This window comes from Vicia villosa, linkage group LG7 (genome assembly GCF_029867415.1).
Source record: "Vicia villosa cultivar HV-30 ecotype Madison, WI linkage group LG7, Vvil1.0, whole genome shotgun sequence".
In the NCBI taxonomy this organism is placed as follows: domain Eukaryota; kingdom Viridiplantae; phylum Streptophyta; class Magnoliopsida; order Fabales; family Fabaceae; genus Vicia; species Vicia villosa.
Genome location: NC_081186.1, coordinates 70,813,806 through 70,836,568, shown reverse-complemented (window position 1 = coordinate 70,836,568; position 22,763 = coordinate 70,813,806). Strand labels below are relative to the sequence as shown.

Genomic DNA, 22,763 nt, shown 5'->3' with positions numbered 1-22,763 from the left:
ACCTGGGACAAGATCTGCATGTCAGCTATGTTGAGAATATGGTTACATAATGGTTGATTGTTGGCACAAGTTTGATGAGTCATTTGCATCAAATCACCCCAAGTTAGATGATAATCTAGATAAATCTATTGACAAGTCTGTAACTTCTACCTCTGCATCCCAAATAGTTTCTTTCGGCCTAACTCATCCTTACGAAATCGGCTTGTAAGGTGAGGGGTGCCACTCTATATAAACCCTTTGTGGGCTCTATCTTTAACTAATGTGGGACTTGGGTTTTTCCAAGTACACCCCATCACGCCCAACACCATTGGGCTTGGTTCGTGGATATAAATGGTGGGTGGCCCGAATTATTGATATTTAGGACTTAGTTTTTCGATTACTCCCCTTGCGCTTAGCACTATTGGGCTTATTTCGCATATAAATATTGGGTGTCCCGAATCGATAGGCTTGTGATACCATGATAGAGTTTCGGCCTAACGCATCCATACAAAAACCGAATTGTAAGGTGATGGGTGTCACTCTATATAAATCCTCTGTGGGCTATATCTTTAACCAATGTGGGACTTGGGTTTTCCCAATACTTTTCAATTCATGTCACAATATGCGAGTCTTTAAACATGGTTTCACAAACATGTGTTGTGTTAAAAAATTTGAAATAATATTTAGTTCCCAAATCAACTATCTCGCATTATGAGCCTATGCTCTCACAGTGAGAAATAACACAAGATTCTGAGAAACACGTTATTCTTTTTCTTTAAAAAATGTTCCAAAACTAATCTAAAATATTCTAGACTGGATCATTAACCCTAAAAGCATCAGAAGTACAATAACAAACAAAAAATTAATCACAACTAATATGCCACGGAGATTCTAATGTTGTAGTTTCAACAATATTTATTATATAAACTTGATTAACAAGATTTAGTAATACACGTCTTATTTATTAAATTTATTTATAAATATAAATCATCACAAGATTAACTCATCGCCTTCTTAATTGCAGATGCTAATCCATCATAGGCCACTTCCCAAGCAGTACTCAATTCTTCGCTCCATTTTTCTCCTGATGCTTCTTTCAGGGTTTCTAGCAAAGCTTCTTTAACCACCTGCAAGGCACCAAAAGCATTAAATTTAGGTTAGCGTTTTAGAAATTTGGAAATAGGTGTGTTGCAAAATAGAAATATATAATTATTAATATTCTTAAAATTATTTTCCTTTCTTTGCCTCCTTATTAGTTCATTTGACATAATAATGTATAAAATGAAATATATTATTTTATTGGAAATAAATATATTTTTAAATATTAATGTTTGTTTTAAAAAAAAAAATACTCATTTTTAATCTTAATGATATTTTCAAAATGGAATAAACAATAGGAAGTGAAAATAAAACAACTTCATAGCAATAATCCATAATTCTTTTGTAATGTTTGTAGCTACATCCATTGAGTTTATTTTAATGGAGAATGCTCTTTTAAAATTAACAAATCACTTTACAAAGTAAAGAGATAGATAGCAATATGATTAAAAAAAGGGAGTGATATCAATTGTTAATAATAAATCAATGATTGGTAGTATATACACAATCATAATATATTATGGCTGGTTACAATATCAACTATTATTTTCTCACCTTACTAACTACCCAATATACATGAGCCCAATTATATTTATATTTATATGACATAATTTTATCATTTAAAATTAATTTTAGATAATTATATATTGTTGTGTTATGGAATTTGAGAATAAGTGACGTCAATACAAATTTAAGAATGCATCCATTAATTTTTTTTTATTATATTACATACCACAAAATAAGGATCAACAACTCCCTTCTGAATGTGAATGGCACCCAATGTTGCATCTCCTAAAACGACTTCTCCCGATGCTCGAAGTTGAACAGCTGAGTCGTGGACCTGTAATTTAAAAGGTATAAATATCTTATGATTTATTTCATCCAATTTAAGTTATAGTTTCACAAGATAACACAGTTAAAGAAGTATCATGCCTGAAAGACCTTCTTTGGTCACATTAACTTTTGAATATGGTATAAATTATTGGCTATATGTAAGATCATATGGGTAAAATTTAAGTTAAAATAAAGAGTATGATATAACTTTAGATATTCATTGTAAATCTAATTTACATGATATGAACATGGACGATTGAAATTTTGTAATTTTATTAAATATTACATCAAAAGTGGAATGAAACATTTGGTATATAATGATTGTTATTTAAAATAATATTTAGCAGTTGCGTATTTTAAGAGTCGAACTAAAAAATGAAACAAAATTTAATTGTAGATGAATTACACTCACCATTCCAAAAACTTTTTCAGCATGGGCTTGAAGTTTAGGACTATCCACTACTCCAGCCGAATCCTTAAGAAATGAGAACATTCCTTTTGCTGCGGGTGCTTTTTTCAATATACTATTTTGATTAAATCAACCAAAATTATTCTTGTTAGCTTACACCACTTCTTTTAAAACAAAAAACAAAAACAAAGAATACAAGCCACAAACACTCAAATGATATAAAGCTTACATGGTGTAGAACAAAACACTATAACCAGGATTTTGTTTAAATAATTCCCATGAACTATTAACTAAAGCTTCTTGCTTCTCAGTGAAACCCATATTTCTCTTATTCTTCTTCTTCTCCTTTGATTTTCCTTTTGTTATTTGTGTTGGTAGTGTAATAACAATACATTCAATACTTGGTTATATAGAAAACCTTTAAGTGCAGAGAAATATAGTTGATTTGTGGTAATTGTTTATAAATTATCTATTGGCTCGTGGATATGTCCATTGACATTATTAAAGAGACAAGAATCTTTTACAAAACTTAATATTCCATTTAATTTCACTAAAATATGATAAAAATAAAAAATAAATTTAAACATTATTGTAAATATTATTTCGTTTATTCCAAGTAACTAGTAATTAATCTAAGAAAAAAGTTAATATAATATCACAACTTAAAAATATCATTAAGATTCATGTATTTCGTAAATATGAGGTTAAGGGTGAAAATGTAATTTAAATAGTGAAGGAATTTTACTCATTTACAAATATAATATGACATTTCAAGTCAAGGTAAGACCAACTGAGGTTTATAGAAAATAGTTAAGTAACTAAGTCATTAATTTATTAGCAATGACCACTTAGAAAATTTGTCATGAAGAAAAGTATTGTTGGAATTTCATTATTTCATGTGAGAGTCAAAATGGTCCGCTGATTTAGAATTATATCTTCGTCTAATTTAGGGAGGAAAATTATACTTCCTCCCCCATTGGAAGAAGACGCGTGATTTGGATGGCAACAAGATGGACAAACTTGAATGTTCAAAGAAACACTAACAATAGGGGGTTTGAATTGGGTTTCTATATATAAACTTTTTTTTAACCCAAAGACAAAGAGCATAAAGCTAACTATTATAAAGAACACAATTATTTTATCCTGGTTCATTGATAATTAGGCTACCTCCAGTCCATCCACCAAGGTGATTTCGCCTTATCAACAAGGACGTAATCCACTAATCAAAAATTTTGATTACACCCATAAAAATTACCCATCAATGTATTCTCAAAGATTCTAACTATATCTTAGTCCCTCAAGGAAATCAACTCAAAGACAACATGTCAATGACTTCTCAAGTATTCTGACTAAACCCTTAGTCACTCGAGGAATTTAACCAACTAGTTAAAATTACAAGGGCTAATGTTTACAAAATGCTTCTTAAAAAATTAATGCACACAATTTCAATACAACAATATTTACAAAGAATGAATGTTATAAAGCTTTCAAGATAACGACGACTTTATTCTTTGTGTAGTTTCTCAACTTTATGTTCTCAGTGATTCTCTCTTGATTTTTCTTCTCTTTGTATATGTACGTTGTGGTTCTTTTTTTCCAGTGCTTCAATATCTCCTTTATATAGATGATGAATATATCCTTTGGAGTGTGAAGTTGGAATTTCAAAAATTATAACTGCAAGAAGATGTTTGATGAACAATAGTAAAGTGGCGCCAGCAACAGTGAGAGGAATGATCATGAGACATATTGAAAAAGTTGGTACTGATGCATTGTCCTTTTTGCAGAGTAGCGTAAAGGATAATGATTTTGTAATGTTATAGTATTTCCATACTATCTTCCTTCATTGATGACATCTTGAGTCAAAGATTTGTGAATATAAGTTGTTGAAGGTTTATTAGAATTCAAAGTCACACACTCTCTCTCTTTAGTTAACTTCTTGAGTCAAAGGCTTCTTATAAAATATGTTTAAGCTTGATCAGAATGTCTTCATAACTTACAGAATGGTGAGACTTGAGAGTCTTGATTCCGAGTCATTCTGGATAAGATCCTTTCATGATTTAACTTGATGCTTTCAGATGCAGATTTACTTGTAAACACATCTTGTAGTCATCATTGGTTCAGAGTGTGTTTGGTGTCCAGAGTTCAAAGTTGTTTGTTCAGATCCATCCTTTTGACTAACTACTTTACATGACTCTTTATTGAAGATTATATCATAACCATTGTCACTTAATTGACTTATGGAGAAGAGATTATGCATTAATCCTTAAACTAACAGAACATTGGAGATAGATGATATATAACCATTACCAATAGTTTCAGAGCCAATGATTTTTCCTTTTTGATTTCCTCTAAAACCAACAGACTCTCTCGAATTTTGAACATATGCCTTCTTCCTGTTATGTGTCGTGAGCATTCAGAGTCCAGTTACCACGACTGGTGTTTTGACTTGGCTACTAAGGATTCTATCTATGTTTTTTTCTAGAATTTTTTTAAAAGAAGTCTCATACTTCTTTGAAGCACATTCTGAATTCATAGAAGCATTAATGAGAATTTCTTTCTGTAAAAGATCACTCTTGATTTTGAGAGCAGAATTTTCATTGTCAAAGCAATTAATTTTTTCTTTTAAAGTTATGATTTCTTTCATCAGCTCACTATGTACTTTAGAATAAGTTACATGAATCTTTTTTAAAGACTTGCATATCCTCTGAAGATTCTGATTCTTTTCAAGAATCTAAGCTAAGGAAGTTTCAAATTCAGAACGAGATTAAATAGAAAATACTTCTTCATGTTCCGATTCTTGTTCTGACTCAGAGTTATTTGCTTCTTCCTTTTCCATCAATGCCATGTTTGCTTGCATTTCTTCAAATTCATTATCTTAAGAGTCAGAGTCATCCCACGTTGCCATCAAACTTTTCTTCTTATCTTTGAATTTTTTCTTCTTTGAACTTTCTTTGTTGAATTTGGGACACTCGTTCTTGAAATGGCCAGGCTATTTGCATTTGAAGCAAATAACCTCTCTTCCAGCTCCAAATTTCTTCTACTCGAATGCTGACTCAGAATGCCCATCTGGTTTTTTTCCTTTGAACTTCTTATTTCTTTGCTCCTAGAGTTGGTTAATTCTTTTGGATAGTAGAGACACTTCATCTTCATCATCATAATCTTTTTTCAGCTTGAAAAGCTTTATTCTTTTCAGACTTGCTTTGGGATTTCAAAGCAACAAATTTTATTTTCTTTAGAGGCTCATCTTCCTCAAGCTCTATTTCATGATTTCTTAAAGAACTTATAAGTTCTTCTAAAGTTGTAATGTTGAGATTCTTTGACCCCTCTAATGCAGTTTATAGTGGCAGAAATTTTTTGAGATTAAGTTATTGATTAACTTAACTCACACAAGCAAGAATAACCACCAAACTTTATTGTTTCCAAAAGAGGAAAGAGGAAAATATCGATAAAACCCACAAAGAGAAATATGGATAAGAGGGTTGGTTATGCAATGGGAAGGTATTAGCACCCCTCACATCTGTTGTACTCCATAGAAACCTTTTGAAAATTTGTGTTTTAAACGTTAAAGTGGTTTTGTTTGCAAAATAATAAAGATATGAAAAAAGACATGTTTTTGTTATTTTTTAAATGTGCTCGGCAAGACATCGCATCTTGTGCCTACATACCTTCTTAGTGCAATGGAGAAGTCAGAGCATTTGTAGTTCTGCTCAAAAGGAGACATGAGAATTTGTTTTCAATAAAGGTTTTCAAAGAAAAAGAGTGTATGTGCACAAAAGAGTTTAAAGTTTGAAAAGGGTTTAAAGGAAAAATAGTGCAAATGCACAAAAGAGTTTAAAGTTTGAAAAACAAGGTCAATGGCGATGCATAAGGCAATCGCCTTACAAAGAGTAGGTTAGGGCTTGGTATATGGACCAAGAATGCGAGGGTTCACAGTTTATTCAAGCATAAAAGCAAGCAAACAAATAAAGATAAAAAAGTAAAGGAAGTGACAAAATTATTACAAGGCTTCGGGAATGGGGGAAACAACTTGCCAAATAGGGATAGAAAGAGTATAAGTCCATACAAAATATATTCATGCAAACAAGCATAAAATATTAAACCTGAAATAATTGATTTAAAAGTGTAAGTGTACTAGCCAAAGACTAGCCTCCTAAACGACCAACCAGAACGATTAATCGAGTAGGTGTCTATTGTAAGAAAGCTCAGGATCAAGCTATGAATGTGTGCAAGTGTGCTTGTGTAAGTACGATTAATTGCGATGCGTGAAGTGTGATCGGCTTATGATGGAAAATGGGGCTCAAAATCGGGTATTGGTTATTTTGAAACGGTTGAACATGAAATGCACAATAATAATAAAAGAAAGTAGTAAAGGAAAGTGGTAAAAATTATTACAAGGCCTCGGAGATGGGGATTACAATTTTACCGAATGGAGAATGAAATACTTCATACAATTATTACAAATCTCAAATGGAAGCAAAACGATAAATGTACAAAAATTAAACAAAATTTGTAAATGTCCACGAAATATCCCAAGTCCAAAAAGATAGTACTTCTTAATCAACACAAACGGGTAGTTTGAATATAAAATAATGTATGGAAAATAACAAAAAATACCAACAAATATTAATCAAGAAACTTAGAAAAGAAGTCTAAGAAAACATTAAATTCTAAAGAGAAATTAAAATTAAAACAAAGTATTAAATAAGATAATATAAATTTTTTTTGTATTTTTAATGTATAAATAATCAAATTCTAAAAATATATTTTTGTATCTTTTGTATTAGAAAATAATTACCGAACAAAAAAAAATAAAACAAATAAAATCAAAATTCTCAAAACAATATAAAGGGAGATATGATAAGGAGAAAGTCACGATGAGCTCCAAGTTGTTGTGCCCAAGACAAAAATTATGAACACAATAGGGGGTGCGCTTGGTCAAAGTAGGATGTGAATAGACAATTCGTTGGGCTTTAAGACTAAGCTCAAATCAGCTATCAGTCCCAGGAGGGGGAGATTTGGCTGCGTGCAGGAGGTAACAAAGGGAATTTGTTGGGCTCATTAAATCCACTTAAGCCTAAACGATAGAAATTTGAAAATAAAACCCTAAAAAAACTAAAAAATTTGTACCCCTACAACTATACCCATACCCCTACATACACAAAAATTGAACCGAAATACCCTTGTATAAGTAGTTCATATTTTAAAAAATTTCACTTTTTCCTCATATTTCAGAAAAGCTTCAGGAGCACCCAAAAATATATAAACCGGAATGTTTTTTCAAAGTATTTCGGTAAAAAAAATTACTTCTAATTTACCAGAACACTTGGATAAAGAGTTTCGGTAGTCAAAATTTTCAAGTTGCATACCGAAACACTTAGTTAAAGTGTTCTGGTAGTTTTAAAGGTGATTAAAGTGGGGTTTGAAGTTGCATACCAGAACACTTATTTAAAGTGTTCCGCTGATTTAATTTTTTAAAATAGACTTTAGACAACGGTTATAAAGCGTTACCTAAAGCTATTGGCCAACAGAGAGGAAGTACTTTTTGCAAAATATGTTTTAGGCAACGGTTTTATATTATTTGCCATTCACTTTAAGCAACAGTTAAACTGTTGTGTAAAGACTAGAATTTTAAAAAAAGAATAATCCACCTAAACATTTTAAATAAGTGTTCCTGTATACAACTTCAAACCCCTCTTTAAACAACTTGAAAACTATCAAAACTCTTTTTCTAAGTGAATTTGGTCCATAATATTCCTTTTGTTGATTCCTACCTATTGAATTTTATTATCTTTAAAGGATCAACTTTGGAATGTGTTCAATGAATAAATTCAATATCTATTAAAGTTAGAAAGAAAGGAAATTTCAAACATAAATTGACAATGTCAGAAACCGTACATACAATGCCTTATTTTATGTAAGCCTCACACCAAAACACAATTTCATGCCAAATCATCAAGGTAAAATAGGTAAATTATGAGTAACATTCAAATTCTTCAATAATGTTGAAAATATAAGTTTCAGTTTTTTTAGATAACTTAAAGCAAAAAAAAAAGTTGCTTGAAAAAGATGTTACTTATCGAGTGAAGGTAAGTGTTCCTTAAAAATCATAATTGGTGTCATAATTAAGAGTTTTGGTAATATAACTTGTTGTAAAAAATGATAGAATAATTCAAAATACTTGATAGAATTATTTAGAATTAAAACTCAACAAAAAATATATTTTTCTCCTCCTAAATATGGAAAGTTTCTTCAAAGAGAATTTTAAATAATCCCAAAGAAAAATTAGAAAGGTTCTTCTCCTCCTAAGTACGTGAAATTTCTTCAAAGAAAATTCTAAAGGATTTTGAAGGACCTTCTTAGTCAAAACTAGATTTTGGTAAATTATACAATATGTGTATCTAAAATCTAAAGGAAAGAAGTGAGGATTCAAGATCTAAGAGACTGGGTGGTTAAGAACATCCAAGTTCAATATTGACTGAAGTTGTGGTCTTAGAGAATTTTTGTAAAAAAAGTATTGTAACAAAGCTTATTTACAACCTAAAGAATCATAGTGGAATACATTTCTTATGGTTTTACCACCAAGACTAGAATAGGACCTAAGGAAAGATGAAAGGGTTAAACCAGTATAAATTATGGTGTCATTCTTATATTTCTTTCTACTTACTTTTCAATACTATGTTTGTTAAATTTCATTTTAGTAGAGATTTATTGATAAATAGGTTAGTGTTCTCGATTGTGATTTCCTATGTATATAATTTCTTCTTTATATTAAAAGATGCTTGGTTATAGAAGAATTATACTACACCTAATGAATTTCACTCACTACCTGGGTTATACACATGACTCAACTAAAAATTTACACTCACTATCTTGGTTATAGAATAATTATACTTAACATAATGAATTATTGCTTTCTTGCTTGATTTCCCACCTTTCAATTTATGTAATCTTAGGAACAAACATATAGAGTTGAAATCTTAAAAAAAATACCTTAAAGAAATAATCATGGGATTGGGATCAAATGGAAATTCATATTGATAGAATTTTTCTTTGTGCGAAAAATAGATGATTTTAAAAAGGGACTAAAAAGAGTTGAAGGATGTTATTCTTTGATTAAGAGAATTCTGGGTTTCTAATATTTCTCTCAAAACTTATGTAAAAAGGATTTGAAAACGAACCAAACTTCTAATCAGACTTTAAATATGCCACAAATTTAAACTTTCATTTTGATAGTTACATTACAATATGTGAGACTTTCAACATGGTTTCCTAAAAATATGTTGGGTTTAAAATTTTGGAATAATATTTAGTTCCCAAATCAACTAGATCGCAATATGAGTAGATGCTCTCACGATGAGAAACGACACATGATTGTGATTATCACATTAATCCTTCTCATTTAAAAATGTTCCAAAACTAATATAAATTTTTTTAGACTCAATCGTTAACCCTAAAACCATCATAAGTAACATTGTATGATGTAGAGGCTCTACTCTATGTCCAAGAAACATGGCTTTACAAGTTGAAGTAGGAACTTGCTATAACAACTACTAATATAGTGCTCACAAACGATCAAACAATTGATGTGTGTGATAATATGGTGCAGACTAGAAGTCAAGGTTATATGTCTTGAGGTCGTGGGTGTGGTAGAGGTCACTTCTCACCTGTGACAAGATCTGCATGTCAGCTATGTTGAGAATATGGTTACATAATGGTTGATTGCTAGCACAAGTTTGATGAGTCATTTACATCAAATCACCCCAAGTTAGATGATAATCTAGATAAATCTATTGACAAGTCTGTAACTTCTACCTCTGCATCCCAAATAGTATCTTTAACCAATGTGGGACTTGGGTTTTCCCAATACTTTTCAATTCATGTCACAATATGCGAGTCTTTAAACATGGTTTCACAAACATGTTTCGGGTTAAAAAATTTGAAATAATATTTAGTTCCCAAATCAACTAGCTCGCATTATGAGCATATGCTCTCACAGTGAGAAATAACACAAGATTGTGAGAAACACGTTATTCTTTTTCTTTAAAAAATGTTCCAAAACTAATCTAAAATATTCTAGACTGGATCATTAACCCTAAAAGCATCAGAAGTACAATAACAAACAAAAAAATTAATCACAACTAATATGCCACAGAGATTCTAATGTTGTAGTTTCAACAATATTTATGATATAAACTTGATTAACAAGATTTAGTAATACACGTCTTATTTATTAAATTTATTTATAAATATAAATCATCACAAGATTAACTCATCGCCTTCTTAATTGCAGATGCTAATCCATCATAGGCCACTTCCCAAGCAGTACTCAATTCTTCGCTCCATTTTTCTCCTGATGCTTCTTTCAGGGTTTCTAGCAAAGCTTCTTTAACCACCTGCAAGGCACCAAAAGCATTAAATTTAGGTTAGCGTTTTAGAAATTTGGAAATAGGTGTGTTGCAAAATAGAAATATATAATTATTAATATTCTTAAAATATTATTTTCCTTTCTTTGCCTCCTTATTAGTTAACTTGACATAATAATGTATAAAATGAAATATATTATTTTATTGGAAATAAATATATTTTTAATTATTAATGTTTGTTTTAAAAAAAATACTCATTTTTAATCTTAATGATATTTTCATAATGGAATAAACAATAGGAAGTGAAAATAAAACAACTTCATAGCAATAATCCATAATTCTTTTGTAATGTTTTTAGCTACATCCAGTGAGTTTATTTTAATGGAGAATGCTCTTTTAAAATTAACAAATCACTTTACAGAGTAAAGCGATAGATAGCAATATGATAAAAAAAAGGAGTGATATCAATTGTTAATAATAAATCAATGATTGGTAGTATATACACAATCATAATAAATTATGGCTGGTTACAATATCAACTATTACTTTCTCACCTTACTAACTACCCAATATACATGAGCCCAATTATATTTATATTTATATGACATAATTTTATCATTTAAAGTTAATTTTAGATAATTATATATTGATGTGTTATTGAATCTGAGAATAAGTGACGTCAATACAAATTTAAGAATGCATCCATTAATTTTTTTTAATTATATTACGTACCACAAAATGAGGATCAACAACTCCCTTCTGAATGTGAATGGCACCTAATGTTGCATCTCCTAAGACGACTTCTCCTGATGCTCGAAGTTGAACAGCTGAGTCATGGACCTGTAATTTAAGAGGTATAAATATCTTAAGATTTATTTCATCCAATTTAAGTTATAGTTTCACAAGATAACACAGTCAAAGAAGTATCATGCTTGAAAGACCTTCTTTGGTCACATTAACTTTTGAATATGGTATAAATTATTGGCTATATGTAAGATCATATGGGTAAAATTTAAATTAAAATAAAGAGTATGATATAACTTTAGATATTCATTGTAAATCTAATTTACATGACATGAACATGGACGATCAAAATTTTGTAATTTTATTAAATATTACATCTAAAGTGGAATGAAACATTTGGTATATAATGATTGTTATTTAAAATAATATTTAGCAGTTGCGTATTTTAAGATCGAACTAAAAAAGAAACAAAATTTAATTGTAGATGAATTACACTCACCATTCCAAAAACTTTTTCAGCATGGGCTTGAAGTTTAGGATTATCCACTACTCCAACCGAATCCTTAAGAAATGAGAACATTCCTTTTGCTGCGGGTGCTTTTTTCAATATACTATTTTGATTAAATCAACAAAAATTATTCTTGTTAGCTTACACCACTTCTTTTAAAACAAAAAACAAAAACAAAGAATACAAGCCACAAACACTCAAATGATATAAAGCTTACATGGTGTAGAACAAAACACTATAACCAGGATTTTGTTTAAATAATTCCCATGAACTATTAACTAAAGCTTCTTGCTTCTCAGTGAAACCCATATTTCACTGATTCTTCTTCTTCTCCTTTGTTTTTCCTTTTGTTATTTGTGTTGGTAGTGTAATAATAATACATTCAATACTTGGTTATATAGAAAACCTTTAGGTGCAGAGAAATATAGTTGATTTATGGTGATTGTTTTTAAATTATCTATTGGCTTGTGGATATGTCCATTGACATTATTAAAGAGACAAGAATCTTTTACAAAACTTAATATTCCATTTATTTTCACTAAAATATTATAAAAATACAAAATAAATTTAAATATTATTGTAAATATTATTTCGTTTATTCAAAGTAACTAGTAATTAATCTAAGAAAAAAGTTAATATAATATCACAACTTAAAAATATCATTAAGATTCATGTATTTCGTAAATATGATGTTAAGGGTGAAAATGTCATTTAAATAGTGAAGAAATTTTACTCATTTACAAATATAATATGACATTTCAAGTAAAGCTAAGACTAATTGAGGTTTATAGAAAATAGTTAAGTAACTAAGTCATTATTTTATTAGCAATGACCACTTAGAAAATTTGTCATGAAGAAAAGTATTGTTGGAATTTCATTATTTCATGTGAGAATCAAAATGGTCCGTTGATTTAGAATTATATCTTCGTCTAATGTAGGGAGGAAAATTAGACTTCCTCCCCCATTGGAAGAAGATGCGTGATTTGGATGGCAACAAGATGGACAAACTTGAATGTTCAAAGAAACACTAAAAATAGGGGGTTTGAATTGGGTTTCTATATATAAACTTTTTTTTAACCCAAAGACAAAGAGCATAAAGCTAACTATTATAAAGAACACAATTATTTTATCCTGGTTCATTGATAATTAGGCTACCTCCAGTCCATCCACCAAGGTGATTTCGCCTTATCAACAAGGACGTAATCCACTAATCAAAAACTTTGATTACACCCATAAAAATTACCCATCAATGTATTCTCAAAGATTCTAACTATATCTTAGTCCCTCAAGGAAATCAACTCAAAGACAATATGTTAATGACTTCTCAAGTATTCTGACTAAACCCTTAGTCACTCGAGGAATTTAACCAACTGGTTAAAATTACAAGGGTTAATGTTTACAAAATGCTTCTTAAAAAATTAATGCACACAATTTCAATACAACAAGATTTACAAAGAATGAATGTTATAAAGCTTTCAAGATAATGACGACTTTATTCTTTGTGTAGTTTCTCAACTTTATGTTCTCAGTGATTCTCTCTTGATTTTTCTTCTCTTTGTATATGTACGTTGTGGTTCTTTTTTTCCAGTGCTTCAATATCTCCTTTATATAGATGATGAATATATCCTTTGGAGTGTGAAGTTGGAATTTCAAAAATTATAACTGCAAGAAGATGTTTGATGAACAATAGTAAAGTGGCGCCAGCAACAGTGAGAGGAATGATCATGAGACATATTGAAAAAGTTGGTACTGATGCATTGTCCTTTTTGCAGAGTAGCGTAAAGCATGATGATTTTGTAATGTTACAATATTTCCATACTATCTACCTTCATTGATGACATCTTGAGTCAAAGGCTTGTGAATGTAAGTTGCTGAAGGTTTATTAGAATTCAAAGTCACTTTCTCTCTTTAGTTAACTTCTTGAGTCAGAGGCTTCTGATAAACTTTGTTTAAGCTTGATCAAAGTTTCTTCAGAGCTTAGAGAATGTTGAGACTTTAGAGTCTTGATTCCAAGTCATTCTGGATAAGATCCTTTCATGATATAACTCGATGCTTTCAGATGCAGATTTACTTGTAAACACATCTTGACTAACTACTTTACAGGACTACTTTACTTGTATTCATCATTGGTTCAGAGTGTGTTTGGTGTCCAGAGCTCAAAGTTGTTTGTTAAGAGACGTCCTTTTGACAAACTACTTTACAGGACTCTTGATTGAGGATAATATCATAACCACACTTAATTGACTTGTGGAGAAGAGATTATTCATTAATCCTTCAACTAACATAAAATTAGAGATAAATGATATATAACCATTACCAATAGTTTCAGAGCCAATGATTTTTCCTTTTTGATTTCCTCTAAAACCATAGACTTTCCAGGCTTTGGAACATATTCCTTCTTCCCGTCATGTGTCGTGAGCATCCAGAGTCCAAGTACAAGAATTTTTGTTTTGACTTGGCTACTAGAAATTTTAGAAAAGAATTTTCATACTTCTTTGAAGCACATTCTGAATTCATACGAGCATTAATGAGAATTTCTTTTTGTAACAAATCACTCTTGATTTTAAGAGCAGAGTTTTCATTTTCAAAGCAATTAAGTTTTTCTTTTAAAGTTATGTTTTCTTTCATCAACTCATTATGTACTTTAGATTAAGTTACAAGAATATTTTTCAAGACTTGCATATTCTCTGAAGATTCTGATTCTTTTCAAGAATCTCAGCTAAGGATGTTTCAAGTTCAGAATGAGATAAAATAGAAAATACCTCTTTATAGTCATATTCCTGTTCCGACTCGGAGTTATTTGCTTATACCTTTGCCATCAATGCCATGTTTGCTTGCATTTCTTCAAATTTATTATCTGAAGAGTCAGAGTCATCCCACGTTGTCATTAGACCTTTCTTCTTATATTTGAAAGTTTTCTTCTTTGGCCTTTATTTGTTGAGTCTAGGACACTCGTTCTTGAAATAGCTAGGCTATTTGCATTTGAAGCAAATAACCTCTCTTTCAGCTCCAAATTTCTTCTACCCAGTTGTTGACTTAGAATGCCCATCTGGTTTTTTGTAGCCTTTGAACTTCATGTGTCTTTGCTTCTAAAGTAGGTTAATTCTTTTGGATAGTAGAGATAATTCGTCTTCATCATCAAAATCTTCTTTTTCAGCTCGAAAAGCTTTATTCCTTTTAGACTTACTTTGGGATTTCAAAGCAACAAATTTTCTTTTCTTTAGAGGCTCATCTTCCTCAAGCTTTATTTCATGACTTCTTATAGAATTTATAAGTTCTTCCAGAGTTGTAATGTTGAGATTCTTTTACACCTTTAATGCAGTCTATAGCAGATAACATAATAGACCTAGCTTTAAAATGATTCTTGTAAGCTTTCTTTTGATCATCTGTCATTTCACTTTTTGCAATCTTGACACCATTTTCATCTACTAGATATCTGTAGCCATCAACTACCAGATCCCAAAGATCAAAGTCAAATGCCACGAAATACATTTCAATTCTATCATTCCAATAGTCAAACTTTTCTCCATAAAACATAGGAGGTTTATCCCTATACTGATCTCTATCCCTATTATCAACAATGACATTGTTGGTAGGAGTACCTGTGGGGGTAGCCATTGTTTTTCACACAGTATGGATTGGTACTGAACAATGTTAAGTGCTTGATAAAGATTCAAACTCTTTATCACTTAGAACTAGAGCTCTGATGCCAATTGAAGGTGTAAAAAACACTAGAAAGGGGGGTTGAATAGGGTTTTTAACAAACAAATCTTTTTATGAAAAATAATCCCCCTCTCTAAGAACAACAAATACTTCACTCTTGATAATAACAATAGATTACATGGAGGAAAGAACAAGATATGGTTATACTAGTTCACTTGAAAAATATCAAGCTAATCCAGTCCACCCGCCAAGGTGATTTCGCCTCTCTCAAACGAGGACTTAATTCACTATAGCCAAACTGATTACAATTGCATGGGCTAACAACAACCTTTAAGACACACTAGTTGTTGGAACATAGCTTGGTTTTAATCTTATCTTAGTGTTTTGATGATAACAATTAAAAAAAATTGTATAAGTAAATATGATACTCTAATTATATATCTCTTATTTCAGAAGAAGTTCTAACATATGCTGAAGTTCAAGCAAAACAAGTACCATCAGAACTTGGACAACATACAATGCTGGAATGAACAATATAAAGAAAGCCATGCTGAAGTCTAAAGAAGTTCTAATGAAGAAACTTCTTAAAGCACCAACCACGGAAGCATACTTCTGATAGACGTTATTTCTGCAAAGTCAGAAAGAATTTTTCTTGAAGAAATACAAGATAAAATACTCTGACAGAAGAAAGATTACCGTTAGAGACATAATGATTATTAACGGCTAAAAGCAGATTTAGTAACAAGTCTCAAGAAGCATGGAAAGCAAGTTTATCCAAGATAACACGCAAACATGAAAGGCTAAAGCTAGCCTATTATCCAGCATTGGACGAAATCTTCAAATCATTATAAATAGAAGATCATTTGAAAAAGAAAAACATAGCTCATACATGATATAGACAACACACGCAAGATACAAGCAAGCACGCTCAAAGAAAATATTTCATATTTCAACACTTATACTGAAAGAAAATATTATTGTTCACAGTATCAGTTTAAGTTCATCTTCATTGTACTAAACTTAGTGAAAAATCATAGTTGTGATACAACTTAGATTAAGAAGCATTTAAGATCAGTTGTTAGAAATTTTGTTTGTAATTGTTTCTTGAGTAAACAAGTTGTGGTTAGGATTATCAAGAAGTTAAAGATTGTATTCCTTGAGTAACCAAGTTGTGGTTAAGATTCTCAAGAAGACGTTGGTTGTTGCCTCCGTGGATTGTCATAATTAGTGGATTAAGTCCTCGACAGAAAGAGGCGAAGTCACCTTGACGGGTGGACTGGAGTAGTTGAGTTATAACAAACCAAGATAAAAATACTGTGTCATTTTTATATTGTAAAAAGAAACCATTTATTCAACCCCCCCTTCTAAGTGTTTTCATACCCTTCAATTGGTATCAGAGCACTTGGTTCTGGGTGCAAACACTTAACAGTGTCAGAAAAAGATCCAGAAGGAAAACACTATGGAAAATGAATTAAACAACAATGGTTATACAAGACCTCCTGTGTTTGATGGAGAAAATTCTGAATATTGGAAAGATAGACTAGAAAGTTTCTTTCTAGGACAAGATCCTGACCTATGGGATATTCTGGTAGATGGCTACAATCATCGTGAAGATGCGAGTAAAAAGATAGATAGGAAAAACATGACTGATAAACAAAAGAAAGAGTTCAAAAGTCATCACAAAGCTAGAACTATCCTGCTAAGTGCTATCTCACATGCAGAATACGAGAAAATCACAAACAGGTATACAACACATGATATGTTTGAGTCACTCAAAATGACTCATGAAGGTAATGCTCAAGTCAAAGAGACAAAATCTCTGGCCCTCATCCAAAAGTATGAAGCCTTCAAAATGGAAGATGACGAGTCCATTGAAGCCATGTTCTCAAGATTTCAGACTCTGGCTGCTGGCTTGAGAGTTCTGAACAAAGGATACACAAAAGCAGATCATGTCAAGAAAATAATCAGAAGTCTACCAAGAAGATGGGGACCAATGATTACAGCGTTCAAAGTTGCAAAGAATCTTGATGATGTATCCCTTGAAGAACTCATAAGTGCATTAAGAAGTCATGAGATCGAACTAGATGGAAATGAACCTCAAAAGAAAGGTAAGACTGTTGCTCTTAAATCTATTAGAAAATTTGAAACGAACGCTTTTCAGGCTGAAGAAGAATGCTCGAGTGAATTTGGACCGGAAGAAGAAGATGAGCTATCTCTTCTCTCTAGAAGAGTCAACCAACTCTAGAAGCATAAGTAAAGGTAGTTCAGAAACTTCAGAAGACGAGATTATAAAGGAGAATCGTCTGGATACAAGAAGACTAGCAGAAAAGGTGTTTTATCCTATGAATGTAAAGAATTAGGACACTTCAAGAATGAATGTCCCAAGCTGCAAAGGGAAAGGCCAAAGAAAAGATTTGAAAAGAAGAAAAGTCTGATGGCCACATGGGATGATTCAAAATCTTCTGAAGAAGAATCTAACTCTGAAGATGAACATGCAAACCTAGCATTCATGGCTACTACAAAAGATGACTCAGGCTCAGATTCAGAAACGGGCTAGGTATTTTCTGAACTCACTAGAGATGAGCTTGCAGAAAGCTTGTGAGAACTTCTGGAAAACCATAGTAAATTAAGAACCAAATACAAGAAACTTAAAAACAATCTTGTAGTTGAAACACGGAAACTTAAAGCAGAGAATTCTGATCTTAAAGAAAATAATCTAAAACTCATAGAAGAATTGAAAATTCACAGATTTCTAAGTCAGATATTGCCTCAAGTCCTAAAGATATTATGGAAGAATATGACTCTGTTTTTCAAAGATTTATTGCTAAAAGTATAAACAGAAGCAAGATGGCTTTTATGATTTATGGTGTAAGTAGAAATAATAGAACGAAAATCGGTTATGACACGCCTAAGGGAAAAGAACCATATCAACCTAAATCGGTTGATGAAATGAACATTACATATAAACCCTTGCACACACAATTTAATTTTGGTCACACTCATGACATAAAATATACATCCTATTCTGATAACTCTTATGCTAAACCTAAGTTCAAATAGAACTTTAGGCACACTAACACCAAAGGACCCAAAAAGATATGGGTACCTAAGGGAAAAATGATAGATGTCGTAGGGCTAATGAAGGATTGTAGGTGATTCCCCCTCTAATACCAAGGAGTGGCACATTAGGGAATTTCTCACAATGGTCAATAATAGTGACATACTCCTAAGATATGACGTGCCAACGGATATCTGAATAAGAAAGTGACATAATCCTTCGCTACCATTGCATCTTTTGATCATTTCTTAACACTGAACGAGGAAGGTGCGAAATAAACCACCTAGCTAGCAAAGGTGTGCAACACATAAGGGTTCCTCGCTTCTTCATGACACGGGTGTGAAGAGAGTGTAGGATATCTCCGAGCAACGTAGGTACCGGATTGTGAGTCAAAAAGATCTTGATGGCATGCACATCAATGAACTGATCGGGATTAGGAAACAACACCAAAATGTATATTAATAAAGCTAGAATATCTTCAAAGGCATGGTAACTCATAGCTTTCAAGAATTGTCGAGCTTTCCCAAATAGGAACTTGGCCGAGAGACCTTCAACCCCATTCTTGGTGTCCCTGTTGGAAGTAATGTTTGATCTTCTAAGGTGTAATGCAGCAGCAACAGTCTCGGGTTTCGAAGTATCCTCCAAACCGGTGAAAGGCAACTGATCAGGGATGGGTATACTAAGTAAATCCGAGAACTCCTCCAAAGTAGGTACCAATTGGTAATCTGGGAATGTGAAGCAATGATGCTCAGGATCAAAGAATTGGCATAGGACTCTCATCATATCTTCTTCAAATTTAGAGGTGACCAGTCGGAGTAGATAACCATGTCTTTCGACAAACTGAGAATTTCCAGGAACCTTTAAAACAAGTTCCTTAAGCTCAGAAGGTATCCCCATGAAGTTGAGTCGTATGTAATCCCTAGTAGCGAAAGCCATGTCCTACAAAATAGAACAAAGATAAATTTCTTGGTCCCTGAAATCCCTATAGTCCAATCTCAATGAGTGTAGCATCAAGGATCAACCGGCTTCGGTCAGGAATCCAAAGACAACCATCTCACTACTTCTTATAAGCCAAATTCAAGTTCAACTGAGGTTCTAAGGGCGAATTAGTGCTTATGACACCACGCGGTAGCCAAACGTCTCCTCGATCAGATTCAAGGGCCATCAGGACAAACCAAAGCGTCGCACTAACGGTGGCCACCAGTTCAACCATAACGATACATGTCGTACAGCCTCCCTGGTCTATTACCACATACCTAAGGTACACTAGATCCGGGTGTAGGATCTTTCACACAGCATAATACCCAAAACAGCCTTTAAAAATAAAGCAAACAAATCAAACAATTAAGAACATTTAAGTGAATCCTAAGCTTTTAAGGTAACCCCTATTTTATTCGAAAAATCCCCAACAGAGTCGCCAATTCTGCAATACGGTGAACTGACTTTAAAGAAATGTCGCGGTAAGCAAGAGTCGCCACAGACTTTTATTTTATCCAAATTAAAGAAAGGCTAAAAGAACAGAAAAAACCTTTAAAAGAAAATTTGAGTTCGAGGGGTAATTTATACAAAGGGAAGGTGTAAGGCACCCTTTGCATCCATGGTTTTCCATGGGCTCTTAATTGCTTAGCTCTTTTAGTTTTCAAAAGTTTAGAAATGAAATAAGACTTTAGCTTGTAGGTAAGCATAGCCCTTTTGAAGGTTTTTGATAAAAAAAGGGTAAAAAGAATTTAAACCAGAGCAAGCAATTAGGAGGTAATTACCTTAAAATTATAAAAATTCTTTTAGCCTTTCAGGGCTATCCATACCATAGGAGGGTAGGAAGTCCTTTTATTTGGAGGTTGAAGGGTCGTCGAAATTATCGTTCGCCACAAGACTGTCCCTGCCATAGAGAGGGCAGGTAGTCTAAGGGAAGGATAAGAATAGTCATTATTAGGCAACCAAAGAGGACACCTCAGCAATCGAAAGGGACTATCACACCATATTTGTATGCAACCTCGAGGGACGAGATCATATAATCGAAGGCAGCATCGTAGGGACGTGTGATCTTTAGTGATGAGTATGAACTGAGGGCAACATATGCTGAGGCGTCCTCATATCCGAGGGACTTGACTATTCTGTACTGAGAAGGCAACAAGGCAACATGCAACAGGCAAAAAAAGGGGTTACCATAAAAGGTGTGTGGGTGCACAATCACGTGGTTGATTAGATATATTATCTTGTAAATTAGTTATTCTAATTCTGTTCAGAATTGCACTCCCTAGAATTACTAACCACGTAGTTACAATATAAAGCATAACAGTTTAAGTGCCTTCAAGGCCACACAATACAACCCAGGAGCAGTTACAAAATATATAGCCATGGAAAAAGTAGTAAAATAACCGAATAGAATAATAGGTTAAACACAAGTAATAATATCAGAGAATTTAAAGGAGAACGGGTTTAGGGTTACCGAAGGTTTTGAGCTTTGATCGGTCTGTTAACCCTGAAAATCAATGAAGGAAAAAACAAGGGGTGAGTGTAGGAGTACTTCATTGACGGTGGAAGCAAACCCTATTTCAGGCAAAATAAACATAAAATGATATTAAATTAAATAAGAATTCAGAAACTTAGCTTTTCGATCTGGTATGGCGCGTGTCTGAAGGATCATGGGGTAACCCTGAAAATTTGCACAAAGAAAAGAAATTTTAGTGCATGAATGATCTAACGACAAACCTCGCAACCCTGATTAGGGCACAAGTTAACCATGGTTAATAAAATAATAAAAAAACTAATTATTTATTGATTTTCAACCTAATTAATTAAATCGGCAAAAATATGTTTTCGATTAAATCATCTAACCCTAATGATTAATTTAATCAATTAATAAAAATATTAACCTAATTAAACAATTAAACAACTAAATTAAATTAATCATTTAATTATTTAAATCAAATAAAATTATTATTAACAACTAAATCAAATTAATTATTTAATTATAAAATAAATATTATTTAAATAAATGATTATGATTTTATGAAAAAGAAAAAAAGAAATTTGGTATAAAAAATAAATTAAATAGAATTAGTATTGAATAAATAAAAATAAAAATAATTGGAAAACTTAGCTTGCGATCCAGTATGGTAAGCCTTTGAGGGTCTATGATGCGCGCGCTTCCTGGAGCATTGGATTGAAGAGGAGTGAGATCTGAAGGCTGGATAGACGAGGGAGTACAATAGCGCGTACGTCTTGATGCACATGATCCATTTGTTCCCATTCAAAAACGCGTGCCTAGGAACCACCAATGGGAGACTGACACGCAGTCATCCCCTACCTCTGGTCGTCGTCTTAGACTCTGCAACAGTCTATAGCGACGGTTTCCTCCGTATCTAAAAATTGCTCCTTACGAATACCTGCAAACGGCCATGGCAATATTTCGCGAGGGTGCCATTGAGTTCGTATGAACCTCACGTGTCCCATTGTGGCCTTAATTTGGCCAACAAATACCTGTAGCAGAAAACCCTAGAATGAAAACCTAATTTCTAACAATGGCATACCTCGATACAGTCACGCATTCATCCAATAAATTATCCAGGATCATTCTATACATCATAACAAATCATAATATGCATCCAAATCATGTTTATATGCTATGTATCATGTAATACGAATCAAGAAAATTCATGACAAACCTGGACTTAGTGAAGACAGTTATGGGGTTGCTGATATCGTGTGACTGTTCAAACACCTTCACTGATCCTCAGGGAGCGTGTAGCAATGCTCAGAACTGGTTGAATTGCTCTCAATCCTCAAAATCGAAGTTGCTTCTTCTTGAAACTTTTTGAATGGCACTAGGGTTCTTGAGGCAGAGAATTCGTCCCCTGGGGTTTGCAATTGGTTGTGTACTTATAGTGGATTGAATTAGGGTAACAAAAACTGAATGAATCTTGTTAAAGCTTTGAATTGGAATTTGGAGAAATTTGATTTATGGAACTTTCTAAATTGGCCAATTTTCAATCTAATCTTGCCAATACTTGATTTGCACGAAATTGTATCAATTTGGAGTGTGATTTGGTGATTAAATTTGATTCAAATAAGATCTCTAATTGAATATTTGAATTTCACATGATT

At 32.3% G+C, this 22,763-nt stretch overlaps 2 protein-coding genes across 2 annotated transcripts; both read right to left on the bottom strand.

Moving 5' to 3' along the window:
• Positions 1 to 876: 876 nt before the first annotated feature.
• On the bottom strand, positions 877 to 2,708 carry LOC131617404 (leghemoglobin Lb120-34-like). Its single transcript, XM_058888696.1, has 4 exons — positions 2,550 to 2,708; positions 2,324 to 2,435; positions 1,811 to 1,918; positions 877 to 1,106 (listed from the first exon to the last, which is right to left on the bottom strand). The coding sequence occupies exons 1-4, from the start codon at positions 2,639 to 2,641 to the stop codon at positions 978 to 980; spliced, it is 441 nt and encodes a 146-aa protein (XP_058744679.1). The 5' UTR covers positions 2,642 to 2,708; the 3' UTR covers positions 877 to 977.
• Positions 2,709 to 10,473: 7,765 nt separating this feature from the next.
• LOC131617403 (leghemoglobin Lb120-34-like) lies at positions 10,474 to 12,311 on the bottom strand. Its single transcript, XM_058888695.1, has 4 exons — positions 12,153 to 12,311; positions 11,927 to 12,038; positions 11,416 to 11,523; positions 10,474 to 10,713 (listed from the first exon to the last, which is right to left on the bottom strand). Exons 1-4 carry the CDS (start codon positions 12,242 to 12,244, stop codon positions 10,585 to 10,587), a joined length of 441 nt encoding a protein of 146 aa, XP_058744678.1. The 5' UTR covers positions 12,245 to 12,311; the 3' UTR covers positions 10,474 to 10,584.
• Between the last annotated feature and the right edge of the window lie 10,452 nt (positions 12,312 to 22,763).